Here is a 20,649-nt window from a genome sequence, read left to right on the forward strand (position 1 = left end):
CATTAGGGTGAGGAAGGTGTGAGTCCCTTCACTGCTGTGTCCCCAGTGTCCCACACAAGCCCTGACAAATCAGGATCCCAGATAGCAGAGGCCCACGGGGACCCACTTCACCAGGGATGCTCTGCTAATCACATCTGTGATGAAGCAAAGTGGAAAACAAAGTAAGTCATTTTTCTCAGGTGGGAAGTAATGTCACATTCGTTATTCTCTTTGAATATTCACCAAGTGCCCTGATTCTGGGGCTCTGAGCCCGCATGTCAGTCGCTGTGACAAAGAAAGAGCCAAAATAAATCGTATCTATCGGTGAGTCATCTGGGTCAGGGAGTTTTCCAAGCTGTTTAAACATTAGCTCAGCTAAACCTCCAAAGAGCCCTCTAAGGAAGGTTTGTTTACCCTACTGTGCAAATGGGAAAATTCTATCCAGAGAAAAGAAGTTATTTTCCAAATTGACAAGATAGTATAACTATGTCTTCTGTTTTTATTCTGTCCAGAATCCCTTCCACATAAGGGGTGCCTCGACCTCTCTGAATGGGGTGGGGGAAACGATTCACTTAGGAAGGTGACAGGGTATGTTCAGAATGCTCTGTGTTAGATTGTAAGTGCAGAGCCCACAAGGTGGATGAAAAACATCTGTTTCATCTTCTAGGTGACCCGTTCTGGAAGGGTTTAGTAGGCTTGATTTTAGCATTTATGCAAATGAAATAATGAGAGATAAATTAACTGAAGTAAATAAATGTTTGTTCACTCCAGCAATGTTAATAATAGTGAAAGTTGGAATCAACCTAACTGAGCAGGAATGGAAGAATATTAATATAATATCCATATATGTGGTGAAACATGACATGAGGCATCTGAATTCATGTTCCATATGAATATTTTTAAAGCTCAAGAAAATGTCACAGCACGTGTCTAAGTGAAAAAAGCAGAAGTCAACACATACTACCAAATTTGAATATGATGATATGAACCTATATATGTTCACAAGTGTGTATATCTATATATCTATATATCTATATATCTATATCTATATCTATATCTATATATATCTGGAATGATGATATAGTTCAGCATATATTTAGCAGTTATCTCTGGGTTTGGAGATTTCACGTCTTCATATATCTTTTGTTATTTATCTGTTTTCATATTTCCTTGGTATAAAAACAATTGCTCTTTACAGAAAGGAGAATAGAGGCAGGAAGTTCAGAGAACAGGAGAAAACAGCTCTGATAACAGCTCTTCCCAGCAGCCCTGCTGCAAGGCTGATACAGGGGCAAAGCTGGACCCACTGCCTACCTCATCCATCCCCTCATCCAACACTGCAGCCTTCTCTCTTCCCAGCTGTTTCCAAATCTTGTGTTCTGGCTGAAGGTACTATTGTAATTATCATTGTGGAACACGGTATGCTTTTTCTGCCATGCTCTTTCCTCCTGGGATGTGTCTCCTCGTGCCATTGCCTCTTTGGAACGCCGGCCAAAGGCTACTCTGTCCACTCCCCATGTCCTGCCCAATGCCTCCCGCTGAGGTTTAACTTTGAGGGGATCTGAATGTTGGACCCCCCAGGGTCTGCTTAGCCCGGCACACCATGGCTCAGTGCCTCCCTCCCACGCAGCTACTCTGTCACCTCCTGAGGCCCTAACACGTGCTCCTTAAATGAGAGTCACCAGTCACAAAAGCATGTCACAACTCTCTTCCTTTTCTCTTCTTTCTGAGGTGGGTCAACTGGGACATATGTAGTAGAAGGGGTGAGCATCTGGCATTGTGCGTGCGTAGAGTTGTATCTTTCACTGTGGCTGCTCCCATCCAGAAGGCATCTGGGGAGGATGTCAGGAAGAGATGTGCTTACCAAAAACAGGGTGTCCTAGATTGTCTCAGGATCAGCCAGAGCTGACAGCGCTGGACGTTATACCAGGGACAGCCAACCATCCTGAGGAGTGCAGTCCTGAGGAGACAGTTCATGTCTCCCCATAGCACAGCAGCAACAAGGTTATGCAGATTCCCTATGGACACTGGCTACAGAGCAGAGACAGAAGTCCACTGGACGTAGGGAGGACCAGGTTGCTTTGGCGGGATTAGGAAGACAGGAGACATCAATGCTTCTGGTCAAGCTCTGGAACTTAAGTGTACCATCTCCAGGGGTGGAAAGGCTGCCAATGGGAAGGCAAGCCCTCTGCAAGATTTGCTCACTGACTTCTCTTTTTCTGAGTCTAGACATAAATATATTTGGGTGCCTCATGCGACAGCATGAAATGGTTTTTCTCCCATGTCCCCTCTGAGAATGCTCTAAGAGAGTCAAGCATGCCCAGTAAGATTTTCAGCAAAACTAAGTATGCCTGGAATCTTAGAAATCTTTGTCTCAATCCAAAGACATAGTCTCTGCTCTCTAAACTGGTACAGCCTTGTTTCCTCTGTTGGGAAGCTCTTGGCCTCATCATGGCCTCTATAGCTCCTTACAGAAAGAAAAAAATGGGCACATCTTCAGGTAAGGAGATGCCTTTTTATTTTTTGACAAAGACAGAGAGAGTGTCAGAGAGATGTATAGATAGGGACAGACAGGAAGGGAGAGAGATGAGAAGCATTAATTTTTCATTGTGGCACTTTAGTTGTTCATTGATTGCTTTTTCATATGTGCCTTGACCGTGGGGCTATAGCAAACTGAGTAACCCCTTGCTCAAGCCACTGACCTTGGGTCCAAGCTGGTGAGCTTTGCTCAAACCAGATGAGTCCACGCTCAAGCTGGCGACCTCGGGGTCTTGAACCTGGGTCCTCCGCATCCCAGTCCGATGCTCTATCCACTGCACCACCACCTGGTCAGGCAGGAGATGCCTTTTGAAGACGCCTAAAATGCCTTCAAACTAAAATAATACAATCTGTCTTGAGTAGTCACAGACTGTCACTGAGGTCTGTGCTTCTATTTGTAAGCAAGGTTTAACTTTTCCTGAGTGTTTGCTCTTGGGGAAGGTTGGAACTGGACGGTCCAAGTGTGGTGTGCAGAATTTACAATGGGTAGAGTGGGGAAGGATATTTATGTCATGGTGGTCTTCATACTCTAATTATCTCTGCTTTCATGATTGTACTAGAGGGCGGCGTCCTGAGACAGTATCCCAGAGCATCATTTTAGGAACACTCCAGGAGGAGAAATGGCCACGTTTTCCCCAATACTCTCATTTTTGTTCTTCAACGTGATCCACTGGGTGTTTTGTGGTGAGTAATCTGGCTGGCTTAGGAGGGCATGTAAGGTGGATGTGTGGGCTCTAACACAGTGATCTGAAATAGAATGCTCTGATATTCTTATTTACACTGCTCACAAAAATTAGGGGATATTTTATAGCTTCATACTCATTTTGAAATATACCCTAATTTTTGTGAGCAGTGTATTTATTGAAGTGCTTCATTTTACTATATCTATTTATCTGCATCTATATATAGAGAAAGACAATGGAGTATAGTTCTCCTCTCCCCCAAAAAAGGGGTCTGGGTCATTGGGCTGGGGCCTTGGTTTTTCTATCTATTAATGCAGATTATGAGACCTAAAACAAGGAGAACAGGGGGTTTGGGGTAATTCAGAGAGGTGACATGTGAAAGTGATTGGCAATATGCCTATATCACAGAGCATCTCAGAAAGTCAGAACTTTTGAAAATGCTTTGCAGCCCTGGCTGGTTGACTCAGCAGTAGAGCGTCGGCCAGTGTCTGGAAGTCCCAGGCTCAATTCCTGGTCAGGGCACACGGAAGAAGCAACCTTCTGCTTCTCCACCCCTCTTCCTCCCTCTTCTCTTTCTCTCTTTCTCTCACATTCTCTCTCTTCCCCTCCTGCAGCCATGGCTCGAATAGTTTTAGCAATTTGGCCCTGGGAGCTGAGGATGGCTCCATGGCCTCACTTAGGCACTGAAATAGCTCAGTGGCCAAGCAATGGAGCAGTGGCCCCAGATGGGGAGAGCATCACCTAGTAGGGGGCTTGCTGGGTGGATCCCAGATGGGGCGTATATGGGAGTCTGTCTCCGCCTCCCTGTCTCCCACCTCTCATTTAATAAAAAAGAAAAAGAAAGAAAGAAAATGCTTTGCCATGTACTTGAGTGGGTCATTATCTTTTGTGTTCTCTTTTGGAGAAGAGTCATGGTGAGAGTTATAAAGTCACTGAACCTTCAGGACCGAAGAGTATGACTTTTCACATCTCTGCCACGAATCCCTAGGCATTTCGGAAGCAAGGCTCTTTCCCCTCTCTGTAAAATAGGAGGTGAGGTAGGCTAAAATGTTTCTTAAAGTTCTAGCATGTCTTAATTTCTTTCACATATGGGCAGCCAGTTCTGACTACACTCAAGCCTAGGCTAATTACTGTTCTTAAAATGTAATTTGCTATACTGGGTTGGCAATGTTTATGAGAACAGTGATGCATCTACACAGTCCTCTGCTGATTATCTATCAGGAGAAGAAGGCTTGTTAGACATTTTGGAAAAAAAAAAGTGGATACATGGAAAAAAATGAAGCAAGTTTTAAATGGTTGCAGGCTTCCTTGGTAATAATTTAGAATGCATTTATTCCAAATGAAGGATTTTTTAAAAAAGAACTCAGTGAGAGGAGGGGAGGCAGAGAGACAGACTTCTGCATACACCCTGACCAGCATCTACCTGGCAAGCCCACCAGGAGGTGATACTCTGCCCATCTGAGGAGTTGCTCCATTGCTCAGTAACCAAGCTCTTAGCACCAGAAGCAGAGGCCATGGAGCCATCCTCAGCATCGGGGCCAACTCTCTCCAATGGAACCATGGCTGTAGGAGAGGAAGAGAGAGAGAAGGTGAAGGGGAAGAAGTGGAGAAGCAGATGGTCACTTTTCCTGTGTTTCCTGACTGGGAATTGAACCTGGCTGACACTCTACCACTGAGCCAACTAGCCAGGGTCCAGATGAAGAATTCTTAATCAATCAAAATTAATCTATACTTTATCAGATCTTAGATTCTGTAACTATTTTCAGTATGTCTTGATTTCAGGCCCTCCACGATGGTGGCCACCACATGGGAGTTTTAAGGTAATGTTCCACTAGGTTTGCCAGGAACCAGGTTCTTATCTGAGCTTTCTTTGGAATTGCTGTTGTAGAAGGCTTACTGCAGCGAGGTCACTGCAGCATTCTTCGAGGACCAATCATATGAATGTGACAGATTCACTCAGCTGTAGGAGCCCAGGGTAGAGTGATCCAAACTGAGAACCATGCCGGGATTTGGTCCTATGTCCACCAGAGAACCCTCCATGGCACCTGGGAAGTGTTTATGAGCAGCGATGATTGCCAGGGGCAAGGCAGGGTCTTGAGAGCTCCCAGATTTGGGTATAACACAGGGTTTCCTCTCAAAGACCTCACAATTTGGGATTGGGAATGCTCCCAAATGCTCTGAGATGTGCAGAGAATGCCCATGCGAGTTGCAAATAGGGAACATTTGAGACATGGATTGAAGAATATGTGAAATAATAGGAAATCCTTAAACTGAGTCTCAAATTGGGTCTGCAGCTTAAATGAGAGCAAAATCAAGGGGATACTCCTTTCATTTTAACCTACCCCTCTAAAGATTAAATACATTATGAAGCTGATAAGTGATATGTGAGGAGAAAGGATGATGAGAGGTGACTATTTTTTTCCCCTTTGCTGTAGATTTACATCACTGTAAGGCTTTACTTGAGGAGTTTTTACAACTTTTAAGGTCTTGCCTCATTTGTAAATTTTAAGTTGTACTTCTTTGAAAAGCCAATTATGAGTTGACAGGTGAGAAAGGCCTTTTGAGGGGAACTTGGTCTTCAAGGGGCCCATAGATGAGAGTGGAGAACATGGCAGAGGCTGCAGCTCCAGCAAAGGCCTGGAGAACATATCCAAGATGTACCCTCCAGTCTCAGAGAGTTCAGCCTGAGCATTTTCCTCTCCCAAGCCCACCAACCCATAAATAAAATCAACTCATTCTTGTTATCTTTAAGGAATATTTACTCATCTTCTGTGCTATGCCTTAGGAGTCAGTACTGAGGAAAACAGACCTATTCCCTTCTCTTATGAAGCTGACAAATAGCCAGAGGAAAAAAAAGGAAAGGGACAACTATTATTTATAGTAAATTTTATAAATAAAATCTGTAGGATGGTGTGTGAAAAAATATCTATGAGGAGTAGAGATACAAGATCAACAATGTGATACATGAGACCCCTGTGGCATGAGCACATTGACGGCTGAGACCTGAAGGGTGAAAAGGAGCCACCCAGGTGGAGAGTAGTGGGGAACACTTTACCTGCTTGAGTCACTGATTGAACACCTGGACGACTGGAGGGGTCACAGAGAGGGAAGGGCGTGCCACAGACGCTATACTTATGGCAGTACATGAAAACCTCCCCGATGAACACTTCTCACCCAAGATAGAGAAGAAAAAAAAAAGAAGCTATATTGATAGACAGTGAGATTGGGCATTCTTGCTTTTTAAAAAATTTGCTTACTCTCTACTGATTCTGATTAAACTATTTTACATCTTGTTCAGGTTGCAAATATTTATGCAATGACTAAGTGGCAATCTGTGTGCTGGGCACACAATATTAGTCTAATCAGACCTAGACCTCACCCCTATGGGCTTAGAATCCTTTGGCGGTGTGGAATTAGTCAAATAATTACACAAATGCTTTGTGACACACTGATTAGAGGTATAAAGAAGAATGAATTGTTGGGATTGTATTTTGAGAAATATCTCTGAGACAGTAAGTTATAACCTAAGTTTTAAAGGTAGGATGAGTTTAGGTGCAGGAGGAAAGAAATAAGTTTGACAAGGTGGTCAAGACAAACCAGAAGACCCCAAGATGAGGGAACATGGAGCATGCTGGGGGAAGAAATAAAAAAGCAAAGAGCAAGGTGGGGTAAGGTAAGGTTGGAAAAGTTGAGAAGGTCCAGATCATGTGGGGTCCTCTGTCTGGGACCACGAACAATTTTTTAAATGTGAAATGAAGTGTAGTTAAAGATTTGTAATCAATGGAATAAAATGTTTCAATTTATGTTTAAATTATGGAAACTAGAAGACATGGGGAATAGCAAAAGGGGAGGGATTAGTTGGGTGACAGGTACAGGAGGCAAATAATGGAGACCTGGCCATGGGGTGGTGTTGGAGAGATAAGGAAAAAAGGAGGAAGAGTTTCTAAGCTCTAATACGATTCCTCTTTATCTAAACACTAAGCCCGAACTCTCTTCCACCTTATCAGAGGGACGTTATCTATCGTTTGGCTCTCTTAGAGCCCCTGAGACCACCATCCACAAGCCATCATCCCAGTCACTGCTTCAAGCCATCACTGACACGAGCCTTGCCAGTAGACATGGGCTCTCACCCCTGAGGACATATGTCTCTTCCCTTTGTCTTCTGTTTTCTCTACAAGGCCAGAGAGTTATTCTAAATGATCCCACATTTCACAACCTTAAACTTAAGAGCTGGCTCAGGGATTTCAAGAGTGGATAAAATATAGTTAATATTTTAAATCAAGGCATATAGATTTCAGTGAAGCATCTTTTCCAATCATGGGGCTTTCGTTTCCTTAGCTGAGTTGGCATAGAAAACCTCCAGGAGTATTCCTAGATCTAATAGTCTCAATCTCAAAAGAGATTGAGAGAGAAACTAAATTTCCCAGATACAATCCACCTATCCACTCTTCCGTTCTGACTCTAGCATAGCAGGGCTCGGTTCTCTAGTGCTGACAATGAGAGCATCACGTTGCTATCAGATGGGCTATACGCAGGTTCTGGTCCCATTGCTTTGTGGAGGGAAGAGGTATGAGAGCTTTGGGGAGACTGAGATATGATCCTGGCTACATTTAGATTTCCCTACTAAAGTCCAGAGGGGAGCTACCTGTCTGTGAGCATGACTCTAATTGTATCATCCTTTCCAACTCCATTTCAGGTGAAATGTCCATATAGAAGAGTAGACTTGGGCTGGTTCAAAGGAACAGTGAACCCCTGTGTTGGTATATATCAACCCATCTGTGGCACCAATCTGGTGACCTATGAAAACCCCTGCATCTTGTGCATTGAGAGCTTGTGAGTACTATTTGGGGACAACAACAACAAAAAAGAACAATGAAAAAGCTTAGCCTGTAGCCATTACTATCTACTTCCTCCATCAAATACATCCACCTTGATGCTGGGAACTGGCTCCAGTTTGCACAGATAAGGATCAGTCCTCCCTGAGAAGAGCATGTGGCCATATAACATCCACTGGAGTACAAAGCAGACTCATGTGTGCAGTGGTGCCCGTCAACTCCTTTCTCCTCACTGAGCCCTCTCCTTCCCTTATGCCCATCAATGGATTTGCACGTGAAGCTTCAAATATCCCTTCGAGCCCTGAAATTCTTTGCTTTTAAGACAAATGGTGGTTTTGCCTAATCTCAGATATCTTTATACTTTGTGTCTGAATGTGTTTGAAACTCTGAGCTAGGATGAGGGACAGCCAAGCTTGGGCCCTTTACCTAAGAGTGAGTGTTTAGTTTTTGTTTTTTTTGTTTTTTTTTATTTCTGTGACATGACTCTCAGTGATTAAATACTGAGATCTCACAAAATCTTGTCTTCAGGCCTGATCTCTATAGAAGCCAGGACAGTTCACAGGGAGAAAAATGATTCCTATGGCATCAGACTGGAGCCTTTCGCCCAATAATTATTTTTTAATTTATTCACGGAGCAGTGACAAGAGTGTTTAAACCCCAGGTTGTCCCCACTAATAGGTAATTCAGCCAAAGTGTGAGAATATTGAGAGGTTAGGTGAGGATTGACATGTCTCATATATCACAAGCTCAGGACTGATTCAATAACCTATTTTCAAAGAGTTTGTAGCATAAGTCACAATATCTTCAGTGACATCTTAGGATCATGTAAGGATAACTGGGCAGGAAATCCAATAACCTGGCTTTTGTATTCAGTCCCTTCCCCCTTTTGCTCTGGCTCTAAGTTTCCTCAAATATAAAATAAGGGTGATAGGTAAGATAATTTTTAAAGCATTTTTGTAGCTCTGACATTCTATCATTTACTGAAATACTTATTCTTACTCTTCCTTTAGGAAATCTAGAGGGAGTATTAGGTATCTGCATGATGGAAAATGCTAGCTAAGCAGACTGCGATGTGAAAGAAGATGCCGTCTTTTTCTCCATCCTGATAGTCGTCCTCTTGCAACTCAACTGTCCGTTTCCTCTCCCTGTGTGTGTTCTAGGTGACAGAGAGCTGCCCCTTACTGAGCTTGTATTAGATAGCTAAAGCTCCCTTCTTTAAACCTCTTCCCTCATTGCCTCCCCTAGTCTCCCTAATAAATAAACTTTTCTGAAAGTCTGACTTTACTTGGGTTTTATATTTGTGTCTCAAGTCTCAGAAGTAGAACAAATTAAACATTGGAGCCAAGGGTCCAAGACAAACATCGGGATTAATCAGATCTCTGATACTGTGAACAGTGGAGTGATCTATGTAAAGGTTCCAGGTGTCTTCCAAGAAACTTAACAGAAATTTCTTCCATATTCCTTTGGCATTAAAAAAATAAAAAAGAATCATGGAGTGCTGTGCACATCCTGGCCATACATTTTGCCTGCTTTCTGCAATCTCCTTAGATAATATGGTGGACACATTTCTGGTAAAAATTAAACAGTCACCTTCCATCTATCATCTTTAAAATATGAAAAGCAAATAGTTCTGGGAAAAATGAAATATTCTCTCTCTTGACAATGTGCCCTTGCTCCAAGTCTTGGGCCAAGCTGGAACACCAGCAACTCCAGGGAGACTATTGTCTGGCATGATTGCTTGGACTTCCTGCTCACCAATCCTTTCTTGTGCAATAGTTCATTTGCCATTAATGTCATCCAGTATATTTTCTTTTTCTTTGCAAACATTTCTATTTCATCTCTACAAGTTTGATTTATATCTTCCATAGTTCTAAGCTTTTTTAAATAGAGTTATTATAACTGAAATATAGTTACAATAATGATTTTTATGATTTTACCTGCTAATTCTAAGATCCATCAGTTCTGGGTTGATTTGGGTTGTTTGATTTTTCTTCTCATTGTGGATTATATCTCAAGATACCAGACTGTATGAATCTTATCTTGTTTGGTTCTGAAGGTGTTTGCATTTCTAGAAGTTTTTGAGCTTTGTTCTGAGACACACCAATTCCATGGAAATGGTCTGATCCTCCAGATTATTGCTTTTAAGAGTTGTGTAGGCCAGACCAGGGCAGTGTTCACTAAGTAGGCTAATTGTTCCTCATTACTGAGGCAAGACCCTGTGAGTACCTTACTCAATGCTCCATGAATTACAATATTTTCTAGCCCAATTGATGGGAACAGGCACTGATGCCTGCCAGCCCTAGATGAGATCGGGGCTCTGAGATGTCCAGCCCTCCCCTGTGGTTCTTTCTTGGCTTTGGTAGCTTCCTCGTGGATAAGCACTCATCAGAAATTGTTGAGCTTTCTGTCCAGCTTTCTAGGGCCTCATCTGGCAGACGGCAGCAGCTTTGATCTCTCTACCCTGAGCTCTGTCTCTTCCATTCAGGGAAACCACATGCTCCATCTGAGTCCCCTGTTTCTATTCCTAAGATCTCTCACAATGCAGAGACCACAGATCTCACCATATTTATTTCCTGTATCTCAGGAATCACCATCTTTTTTGCTTGATGTCTAGTGTCATGGTTTCATATATTTTTTATCTGATTTTTGTTGTTGTGTTTGCAGGTAGGAGGTATATCTAGTTTCTCTTACTCCATATTATCTGAAAGTAAAAGTCAGCTTTATATTTATTACATCATTGAATAGGTTGGCCCTCTGTATTCCCAGGTGTCCCCAGGAGAATCACACTCATGATTCAACCAATCACGGATCAAAAATATTTGAAAAAAAAATGTTACATTGTTGCTGATGTGTGTAGTATGTCCTTACTACCATGGTTGCCTCTGTACTGAGCATGTGCAGACTTTTTTATTGTCGTGTTTCCCTAAGCAATACAGTATAACAACTATTTTCATAGCATTTACATTGTGCTAGGTGTATAAGTAATCTAAAGATGATTTAAAGTATATGGGGTGATGTGAGTAGATTATATGCAAATACTTGCCATTTCATACAAGGGACTTGAGCACCTGCAGATTTTGTTATCAGCAGGGGGCTCCTGGAACCAACCTCCTGTAGATACCAAGAGACGACAGTAGTCATGTTTTCCTCTATGCCTCCTGGAGTCTAGGCTGGATTACAATGCCATTCTTCTCATTTTCTAAGGATTCCAGATGATCAGACTGTGCTTTGTAATAGTACAATTTTTTTTCCAGTGGGTAATATAGTACTTACTTGAATTTGTTATACACGAAAGTAAAAAAGACTTTCTTACTAACATTTTTTTCCTGTCATTTGATAGTAGACATTTCTTAAGAGAGAAGTGAAATCGGCATATTCATCCCGACACAAGAGTTCTTTCCTCTCTGTGCAACCCCTAGAAGCTGATCACTTCTACACATCTCCTACCACAGTCAACATAAAAGGAGCTGCCCTCTTAGTGTTCCTAGCTCAGGTAGACACTTCTTGTTTTCGTTATTGATATCTTCTGTTTCTCAATCTTACTTTCTCTATTTGACAATCCCACTCACATCTATAATTGCTCTATTGCTTATATACTTATAACTCACATATCCTCATCATGAGGCTGTGCCCATCTGTAGCATCAGACACTAGACACTTTGGTTTATTTAAGATTTTATTTATTCATTTGAGAAAGAAGAGAGAAAGAGAGAGAGAGAATGGGGGAGGAGCAGAAAGCATTGACTCGATATGTGCCTTGACTGGATAAGCCCAGGGTTTTGAACTGGCAACCTCAGTGTTCCAGGTCGACACTTTATCCACTGTGCTACCACAGATCAGGCTAGACACCTTGGATTTAGTAGCTCATTGAATCTTTAAAATCAATCTATCAAACATAAGTACTGTGTTTTATTTTTTGAAAGTCATGTTTTGAAAGTCAATGTCACTATTCTCTCTGGGTCCTTTCTAGCTCAAAATAAATTTCAATAATTCTTCTCTCTATATATTTAAATTCCTCATTTTATCTTAAATATTAAATATCAGTTAAACCCATAAGCATCTATTTAATTCTTCTTCACCATGTTTTAATAGGTTATTTTTATATTCTTAACTGTTACTTCAGACTCTATTCTTCCAACCATAATCTTGCCTTCATCATAGTATCATTAAAATACGATCTGTTTAAAAGATCACTATCCCTGTGAGCTATAATACGAACATCTTAGTATGACTTACAAGACTATTTCATCTGCCACAGGCATTCCCAAAAGCCCAACTTCAACCATGGTGAACTTTTACAGCACTTGTAATAATCCCTATTTGACCACAAGGTGGCAGTAAAGCATGGCTGTTTAATCCAATAACTGACCAGACCTCACAGACCAGAAATGTAATTCGAGCAAGTTGCTAATGCTTCATGAGCTGTGGATTTCTCATCACTTAAAATTACAGTGATAGTAGCAAATACATGATTTCGTGAAGTGAAGCTCCAAAAAATTTTAAATAGGGATGTCCAGGTGAGTAACAAATGGGACACAACCTTCAGTAAAAGTAAGAGGACCCTCCTTCATTCCCTACTTATGAGTCCCCATTTCTGAACCCCCGAAAGGAAGATTTTGAGATCGAGAGACATTTCTGATGTCTATTTCTTCAACTTCACATTGGATGTGAGAGTAATGTTTCCACCCAGCTAATGGGCTAAACATTACTGTTATAATTCTATGGAATTATTTTCTTTTCTTTTCAGATGCTTTTTACCCAAAGAAAGTTAATTAATTCAAAATATACACTGAGTAAACTGTTTATCATATATTTTCCCAAACAAAAATTCTGTGTAGGCAGCTGAAAAGGTTCACAGGAATAACATGCAAGTGATCAGACAAACCTACACCGTGGTTAATTATTTTAAATTTAATTTGCATTTTAATATTATTTTACTCTGAAAAGGTAATATATACTCTGTAAGAAGCATTACAAAATACATAAAATTAAATTTTAATTAAAAAATAAATGATATAAAACATTATAACCAAGACATATCATCATTTAATTTAGATGAAAATTTTTTCTGAACTCTGTCTCTTTCTATTTCTCTTAATAACGAAGTACATAGATTATGAATGTGATAGAAATGATATCATAAAAACAGGGTTATACTGTATGTGCTCTTTTTTTTTTTTTTTTTAATTTTTTTCTAAAATAAAAATTTTCCGAAGCTGGAAACGGGGAGAGACAGTCAGACAGACTCCCGCATGCGCCCGACCGGGATCCACCCGGCACGCCCACCAGGGGCGACGCTCTGCCCACCAGGGGGCGACGCTCTGCCGCGACCAGAGCCACTCCAGCGTCTGGGGCAAAGGCCAAGGAGCCATTCCCAGCGCCCGGGCCATCCCTCGCTCCAATGGAGCCTCGGCTGCGGGAGGGGAAGAGAGAGACAGAGAGGAAGGAGGGGGGTGGAGAAGCAAATGGGCGCCTCTCCTATGTGCCCTGGCCGGGAATCGAACCCGTGTCCCCCGCACGCCAGGCCGACGCTCCACAGCTGAGCCAACCAGCCAGGGCCTGTATGTGCTCTTTTGAAACGAGAGCTTACAGAATACAAAGTCAATATACAAATTATATCATTCTAAATGTGTGCAATCAATAAAAACCCACAAACATCTTTAGTGAATAATGTGCAAAATGTAGAATGAATGTATCAAAATAGCTACTAAACATGTACAGTATCTTCATTTTCCTTGGCAGTTCAGTTGTTTCTAAATTATCCAGTCTTTAAATCTTAGGTTATGACTAATCTTGTTCTTATACCAGGGTGAAGTACTTGAAGCAGTGTGATTTGTTTCCTTGAATTAGATTCACTCAGACAGTGTCTGTCCTGTTGCCTTTGTATGACACGTTGTTCTCTTACATTTCCTTTGGCTGTGTTATAATTATAGACGGGCCTACCTTTCCATTTCCCCATTTTCATTTCAACTTTAAAGTGCGCAGCTCTCTTCATACCTCTCTTTGATCTAAAATGGAGTGAGTGAAGTTTTCTTAAATATCTGTCTACTAGCCTACGTACCTTTGTCTACCCATGTGAACTCTAAATTAAGGGCTTGTGTCGTTTTTCTAGGCCTTTTGCTGTGGTATGAATCTTTAGGATTGAATGGGGAGAGCTCAGCTAGAAAGAATATAGATCTTGCTGGGAGAATTAGGCTCTTTCTGCTTTCTCACCGTTTAAAGAATCAGTGTGAATGGCACTATATCTTATGTACAGTAGTCCTCCCTTTGTCTGCGGGAGGTACATTGCAAGACTCCTCCCCCCCCCCCCCCCAGTGGATGCCTGACACCACAGGTTGTAACAGACTCTATATATATACTATGTTTTTTCCTATACACAATACCTTTTTTTACTTAAATGATGCAGTTTATGGGTTTTTTGTTTGTTTTGGTATATCCAAATAGCCAGCATCACTACTCTTGAGCTTTGGGGGCATTATTAAGTAAAGTAAGGGGTATCTGAACACAACATAAGTACTGCGATACCATGGTAGCTCATCTGCTGATCGAGATGGCTACTAAGTGACTAATGGTACTGGGAGTGTATACAGTGTGGACATACCAGACAAAAGAATGATTCACATCCCAAGCAGGACAATGCAATATTTATTCACACTTCTCAAAATGTTGTGCAAGAAAGAAAGAAAGAGAGAGAAGAAGAGAGGGAGGGAGACATCAAGATCCTATCAAGGGACAGAGAGAGACAGTGTGATCCTTGTGGCTTCAAGTTGAAAAATTAGGATCACTGAGAAGCATCAGTGAGAAGGTCTCCCCTAAAATTAAGGCGGCATTGCCTAATTGTCTAGTCTAACAATGGAATGTGCTTCCCTGATGAGGGGAAAGTCTGTACTAACAACACTCAAGCAAAGTTTCAATGACTGCTCTTCTGGAGGTTGCAGGGAGAGCTTAGCCATGTGCAAGCTTTACATGACATCTCAAATCTGTTTCAGCCCTTAGAAATTATGTTTCTCTTCAATAGGCGGACAGCCGAGTCACTCGAAACAAAACTTAGGACAACAGAGCACGGAGCAGAGATTAATGGGTGACCTGGAAGGGTTCCGTTTGATTCCTAGTTCTTCTCATCCTAAACTGCTCTCCGTAAGCAAGTTCCCAGGAGTCGTTGTGTGGGAGAAGGATTCCCCAGGGCTGGCTGCCACATTGGGGATGATGTCGTACCTTGGGTAATAACCAGGGAAGCAGCAGTGTATGACTCACCGCCCAGTTCCCAGAAGAGTGAAAGTATAGGGTGGGAGCTGGATGTGGGAGATGAAATAGCAGGCTACTCCATTTCCGCTGGCAGCGGAGGGGAGGGAAGGAGGAGCCAGCGGGGGGCCAGCTTCCCAAGGGCTCCCTCTTCTTCCTGAAGATTTTCCTGATTACCAAACTAAATCTGCTTCAGATACTTTTCACAATGCTAACTCCCTGTCTTTGGGAGAACTAAGCACCAACCACAAGGACGATTTTGTTCATTCCTGTTCTCATGACTAGCTGGTTCAGAAGCTTCAGCAGAGCAAGGGACACTGCATAGCATTGCTCATGGCTCCATTCCCTACACCTACGCTAATGCCCAGCATAGTGTAGGTGTTTGTTCAACAAATAAAAAAAGGAATAAACGAAAGAATTAGCTGTCTCAGAGCTGTCACACCATTGGAGTCATAAAGGCCAACATAAAGCTTGGCTCTAGACATTTTTCATAATATTTTATAAACTAATACATGGCAGAGTCTTCTCCCATTGCCTGTGTGTTTCATCTCCCCTGATCATGATGACAACTGCATATCAAAGAAAGTAGAAAGACAGAACTTCCTTGGATTATCATAATCTCTTCTGGTCCTTTATTAGTTCAAATGCGTGACAAATACAATTTTGATTTTGTGGTTTAAAGATTTTGCTTCTCCTCCGACTTACTTATAAGTAAAGCTAGCTGGCGGTTACCAGCAGAGCTCAGGAAATGACATAATTGGAAATAATTATTATCAAAGAATGACTGTAAAATTGGGGAAGCAAGTATTTGGCATTGAATGAAAAGGTATAGGATACTTATATATTAAAATTTTTCTGAATTTTGTGATCTATTTGGCATCCCTGTTATTATTGAGCCTTTAAAATCAGAGCTCGCCCTGGCCGGTTGGCTCAGCGGTAGAGCGTCGGCCTAGCGTGCAGAGGACCCAGGTTCGATTCCCGGCCAGGGCACACAGGAGAAGCGCCCATTTGCTTCTCCACCCCTCTGCTGCGCTTTCCTCTCTGTCTCTCTCTTCCCCTCCCGCAGCCAAGGCTCCATTGGAGCAAAGATGGACCGGGCGCTGGGGATGGCTCTGTGGCCTCTGCCTCAGGAGCTAGAGTGGCTCTGGTCGCAACATGGCGACACCCAGGATGGGCAGAGCATCGCCCCCTGGTGGGCAGAGCGTCGCCCCTGGTGGGCGTGCCGGGTGGATCCCGGTCGGGCGCATGCGGGAGTCTTTCTGACTGTCTCTCCCTGTTTCCAGCTTCAGAAAAATGAAAAAAAAAATAAAAAAAATAAAAAATAAATAAATAAAATCAGAGCTCTGCAAACTTAATGATGCATGATTCTTCATTACTTAGACATAGTACTAAGGAAAAATATGCAGTTTAATGACTGGATAATGTAGAGATATAAGAACAGTGTAGCAATATGAACAATATAACTCTGAGATGAACACCCATCTATAATGATACTATTAATCAAATAAAAAGTTATGGAAGAGATGTAGATTCAGTGGCGATCAAGAGAAATTTAGTTTTAGATATAATAGATCTTAGAAACCACTGAAACTATCAAACAGAAAGTGTGTATATATAAATATGATCAAACTATTCTTCTAACTTCTCTACTGTCGAACTTCTCTTTTGGCTAAAAGTCATAACAGAAACAACGAGGGAAAACAGTATGAAGGTTTCTTGATCTAAAAAGTCCTCTTCTGAGTATTTATCCAAAGAATATGAAAACACTAATTAAAAATATATATATATACCCATATACTCATTGCGTCATTATTTATAATAGCCAAGATATGAAAATGACCTGAGTTTCCATCAATGAATGAACAGATGAAAAAGATGATATATATATAATAGAATACTACTTGGCCATAAAAAAGGTGAACTATTTCCATTTGCAATAACATGGAAGGATCTGGAGAGTATTATGCTAAGTAAATGATATCAAATGAAAAAATCACAAAACCCATATGATCTTACTCATATGTGGAATATGAAACAAAAAAGAAATGAAGAAACAAAACAAAACAAAGTCAAGCTCACAGACACGGACAACAGATTGGTGGTTACGGGTGAGGAGGAGGGTTTGGGGGAAGAGTGGAATGGAGGGATGGGGGTCAATATCCGTTAATGGATGGAAAATAGACTTATGGTGGCAAACATGCTGTAGTGTAAACAGATATCAAATTATAATGGAGACCTGAAACTTATGTATGTTATTAACCACCGTGACCTAAAAAAAATGTAATAATGGAATATTAATGGACTCTATATTTTAGGAGTGAGGGTTTTGCGTGGTTTCCTCAGTTTGCTGACCATTTTCTGGCAGTGAGGAGGGGACACAGGAGGGAAACTGCTCTACGGAAAGATGAATATAATGTCAAAGGGCTACCTATGTCTGCGTGTATAATAATAGCCTAGCTGCAGGGGTTGCAGATTTACTCAGCCTCCTCCTACATAGTACTCCGAGGGAAATTAGGACTCCCTAGCATCCTGACTGAGCTTTAGGAGAGGAAATGTCCCAGGCTGCAAGGTTACATCCTGAGTCAAGCAGGAGAAATGGGTTTCTGCTCCAGCTGCTTTTCTTTTTTCTCTTTCTTCTAATTTACTTGCTATACAATTTTGAGAATTCATTAACCTTGCTGTGCCTCGGTTTATTCATGTGCAAAGTGAGGTAGTACCTGATAGGCACCTCACAGAACTGTGAAATCCACAATGAGATAGCACAGTGACTGTACTTCTTAAAACAGCATACGTAAAGACAAGCAAGTGTTTGAGAACACCTTATTTTAGAGACCAAAAAGAGACAAAAATCTCAGCTGGTCTTTATTGGACAATAGGCACACTTCAGACTGTTCAAAAGAAGCCCTACTCTGCCTTTGGACCCTGTGTGGTTCCTGTCAGACAACACCATAGAGGCTCTATCGTTTCACTGTGAGTTTCTGAGATATAGCCTTAAGATCCTTGGAAGGTCGTTGGCTACTACAAAAGGCTTAGGGGACCATCTGAAAACTATCTGAGGTTTAAAAAGGTTTGACACTGTGTACTTGGATATCTCTTGACTTGAGATGTTTTACTGGCATTAACCAGGCTTTGATTTTTGCCCTGAGTTTCTTTTCTGGGACAGAGTGGGATGAGAGACAATTCTCTGGTTGCAAATCCAGAAGGTCCTCGGTCCTTTCTTTTTCCTCCAGATTCTGCTGGAGAACAAAGTAATTCTTTCTTTACTTCAGCTCTGTTTTTCTGTACCTTAGGATGAAATCAGTTGATATTTTCAACATGTCACCTGGAAACCTCCTTAGCAAGATCTACCAGTTCATGAGATGATCTTTTTCATATATATATACATATATACATATACATATATATATATATATATATATATATATATATATTTTTTTTTTTTTTTTTTTTTTTTTTTTTTTACAGAGACAGAGAGAGAGTCAGAGAGGAGAGAGGGACAGATAGGGACAGACCGACAGGAACGGAGAGAGATGAGAAGCATCAATCATCAGTTTTTTGTTGTGAGACCTTAGTTGTTCATTGATTGCTTTCTCATATGTGCCTCGACCGTGGGGCTACAGCAGACCAAGTAATCCCTTGCTCGAGCCAGTGACCTTGGGTCCAAGCTGGTGAGCTTTGCTCAAACCAGATGAGCCCATGCTCAAGCTGGCAACCTCAGGGTCTTGAACCTGGGTCCTCCACATCCCAATCCAATGCTCTATCCACTGCGCCACAGCCTGGTCAGGCTTTTCCTATATTTTGTTACTCCAGACCTCAGTTTTGCTTCGGTTTTCATCTCTAAATAAGAGATGTTTCCTTTCATCCACCTTCCTGTAATATCTTTCTCATTTTTATTTAAACCCTTTTCAACATCCTCCTTGGGGCTCATCGGGCATCTGCTGATCATTTCTTCAAGGCCCTTCTAGCTCCTGCTGACCACCTAGTCCCAAAGCCAATGCCACATGTTTAGATTCTTGTTATTGCCAAACATACCTTCCAGACACCAAATTTGGCTCCGCTAATTAATGCTACATGATATGTCAACTTAAATTAGTGGTATAAGATAAGAACCACTTATGGATTCCATGGGGACCGGGAGCAGGCAATAGAGGAATGTATAGTTTGTCTCCAGCCCTGGGTGTGAGGCTTCAGTATTGGAGGCTTATAAGTAGGAATTAAGGAGAATACAGAAATATGGGGCTTCAAAGGATACTGAAGAGTTTTTTGGGTCTACAATACCCCCACGTGGTCAGAATAAAACTGAAAAAGCCCTTTAATAACAAAAGCCATGTGCATTTTCTCCATTTAAAAATGTCATTCAGATCTGTGGCTAAGATCATATTAAAGATGTTCCTTTTCCACCTAAGCTTTTTTCAGAGGGCCACAAAGTATCCACCATTAAATGGAGGGATGGAGGTAGGAGATCCTTTAATGCAGGGATCCCCAAACTTTTTACACAGGGGGCCAGTTCACTGTCCCTCAGACCGTTGGAGGGCCGGACTATAAAAAAACCCATGAACTAATCCCTATGCACACTGCACATATCTTATTTTAAAGTAAAAAAACAAAACAGGAACAAATACAATATTTAAAATAAAGAACAAGTAAATTTAAATTTTTTTAAAGTTACTTCCTTCCTTCCTTACTTACTTACTTTATTTATTTATTTAGTATTTTTCTAAAGTTGGAAACGGGAGGCAGTCAGACAGACTCCCGCATGCGCCCAACCGGGATCCACCCAGCATGCCCACTAAGGGGCAATACTCTGCCCATCCGGGGCATTGCTCTGTTGCAATAAGAGCCATTCTAGTGCCTGAGGCAGAGGCCATAGAGCCATGGGCCAACTTTGCTCCAATAGAGCCTTGGCTGCGGGAGCGGGAGAGAGACAGAGAGGAAGGAGAAGGGGAGGGGTGGAGAAGCAGATGGGCGCTTCTCCTATGTGCCCTGGCTGGGAATCAAACCCGGGACTCCTGCACGCCAGGCGACACTCTACCACTGAGCCAACTGGCCAGGGCTAAGAACAAGTAAATTTAAATCAACAAACTGACCAGTATTTCAATAGGAACTATACTCCTCTCACTGACCACCAATGAAAGAGGTGCCCCTTCCGGAAGTGTGGCGGGGGCCAGATAAATGGCCTCAGGGGGCCGCATGCAGCCTGCGGGCCGTAGTTTGGGGATCCCTGCTTTAATGTATTATGCTAAGGGAGATAAGCCAGTCAGAGAAAGACAAATCCCATGGGATTTTACTTACATGTGGAATCTAAAGAGCAAAATAAACAAACAAAATTAAAATAGACTTGTAGATACAGACAGACTGATAGATGTGGGGAG

General features: G+C 41.8%; 2 protein-coding genes across 5 annotated transcripts in view; both read left to right on the forward strand.

Annotated features, from left to right (window-relative positions):
• The first annotated feature begins 17 nt into the window (after positions 1-17).
• The window catches only part of LOC136376308 (serine protease inhibitor Kazal-type 6), a 47,065-nt gene continuing 26,433 nt past the window's right edge, over positions 18-20,649 (forward strand). The window contains exon 1 of one of the 2 annotated variants that reach the window (XM_066342241.1): positions 18-161. In XM_066342241.1, coding sequence (XP_066198338.1) covers positions 140-161 — 22 coding nt within the window. In that variant the 5' untranslated portion in view covers positions 18-139. Of the gene's footprint in view, positions 162-2,456; positions 2,480-20,649 lie in introns of those variants that run through there. The other variant, XM_066342242.1, reaches the window with a different exon arrangement.
• On the forward strand, positions 53-9,281 carry LOC136376309 (serine protease inhibitor Kazal-type 14-like). Of its 3 annotated transcripts, none has more exons than XM_066342244.1 (5): positions 53-161; positions 3,078-3,201; positions 4,983-5,020; positions 7,897-8,033; positions 9,046-9,281. In XM_066342244.1, the coding sequence occupies exons 2-5, from the start codon at positions 3,138-3,140 to the stop codon at positions 9,089-9,091; spliced, it is 285 nt and encodes a 94-aa protein (XP_066198341.1). In that variant the 5' UTR covers positions 53-161; positions 3,078-3,137; the 3' UTR covers positions 9,092-9,281. The 3 variants fall into 3 exon arrangements, with proteins under 3 accessions (XP_066198341.1, XP_066198342.1, XP_066198340.1); XM_066342245.1 differs by lacking the exon at positions 53-161 and adding an exon at positions 1,715-1,742; XM_066342243.1 differs by lacking the exon at positions 53-161 and adding an exon at positions 2,374-2,479.

This window comes from Saccopteryx leptura, chromosome 6 (assembly GCF_036850995.1).
Source record: "Saccopteryx leptura isolate mSacLep1 chromosome 6, mSacLep1_pri_phased_curated, whole genome shotgun sequence".
Taxonomy (NCBI): domain Eukaryota; kingdom Metazoa; phylum Chordata; class Mammalia; order Chiroptera; family Emballonuridae; genus Saccopteryx; species Saccopteryx leptura.

Coding starts and splice junctions, on each gene's coding strand:
- LOC136376309 (XM_066342244.1), top strand. CDS start 3,138: ATGGCCACGTTTTCCCCAATACTCTCATTTTTGTTCTTCAACGTGATC. Junction 5,021..7,896: donor CACCACATGGGAGTTTTAAG/GTAATGTTCCAC, acceptor ACTCCATTTCAG/GTGAAATGTCCATATAGAAG. Junction 8,034..9,045: donor ATCTTGTGCATTGAGAGCTT/GTGAGTACTATT, acceptor CTCTTCCTTTAG/GAAATCTAGAGGGAGTATTA.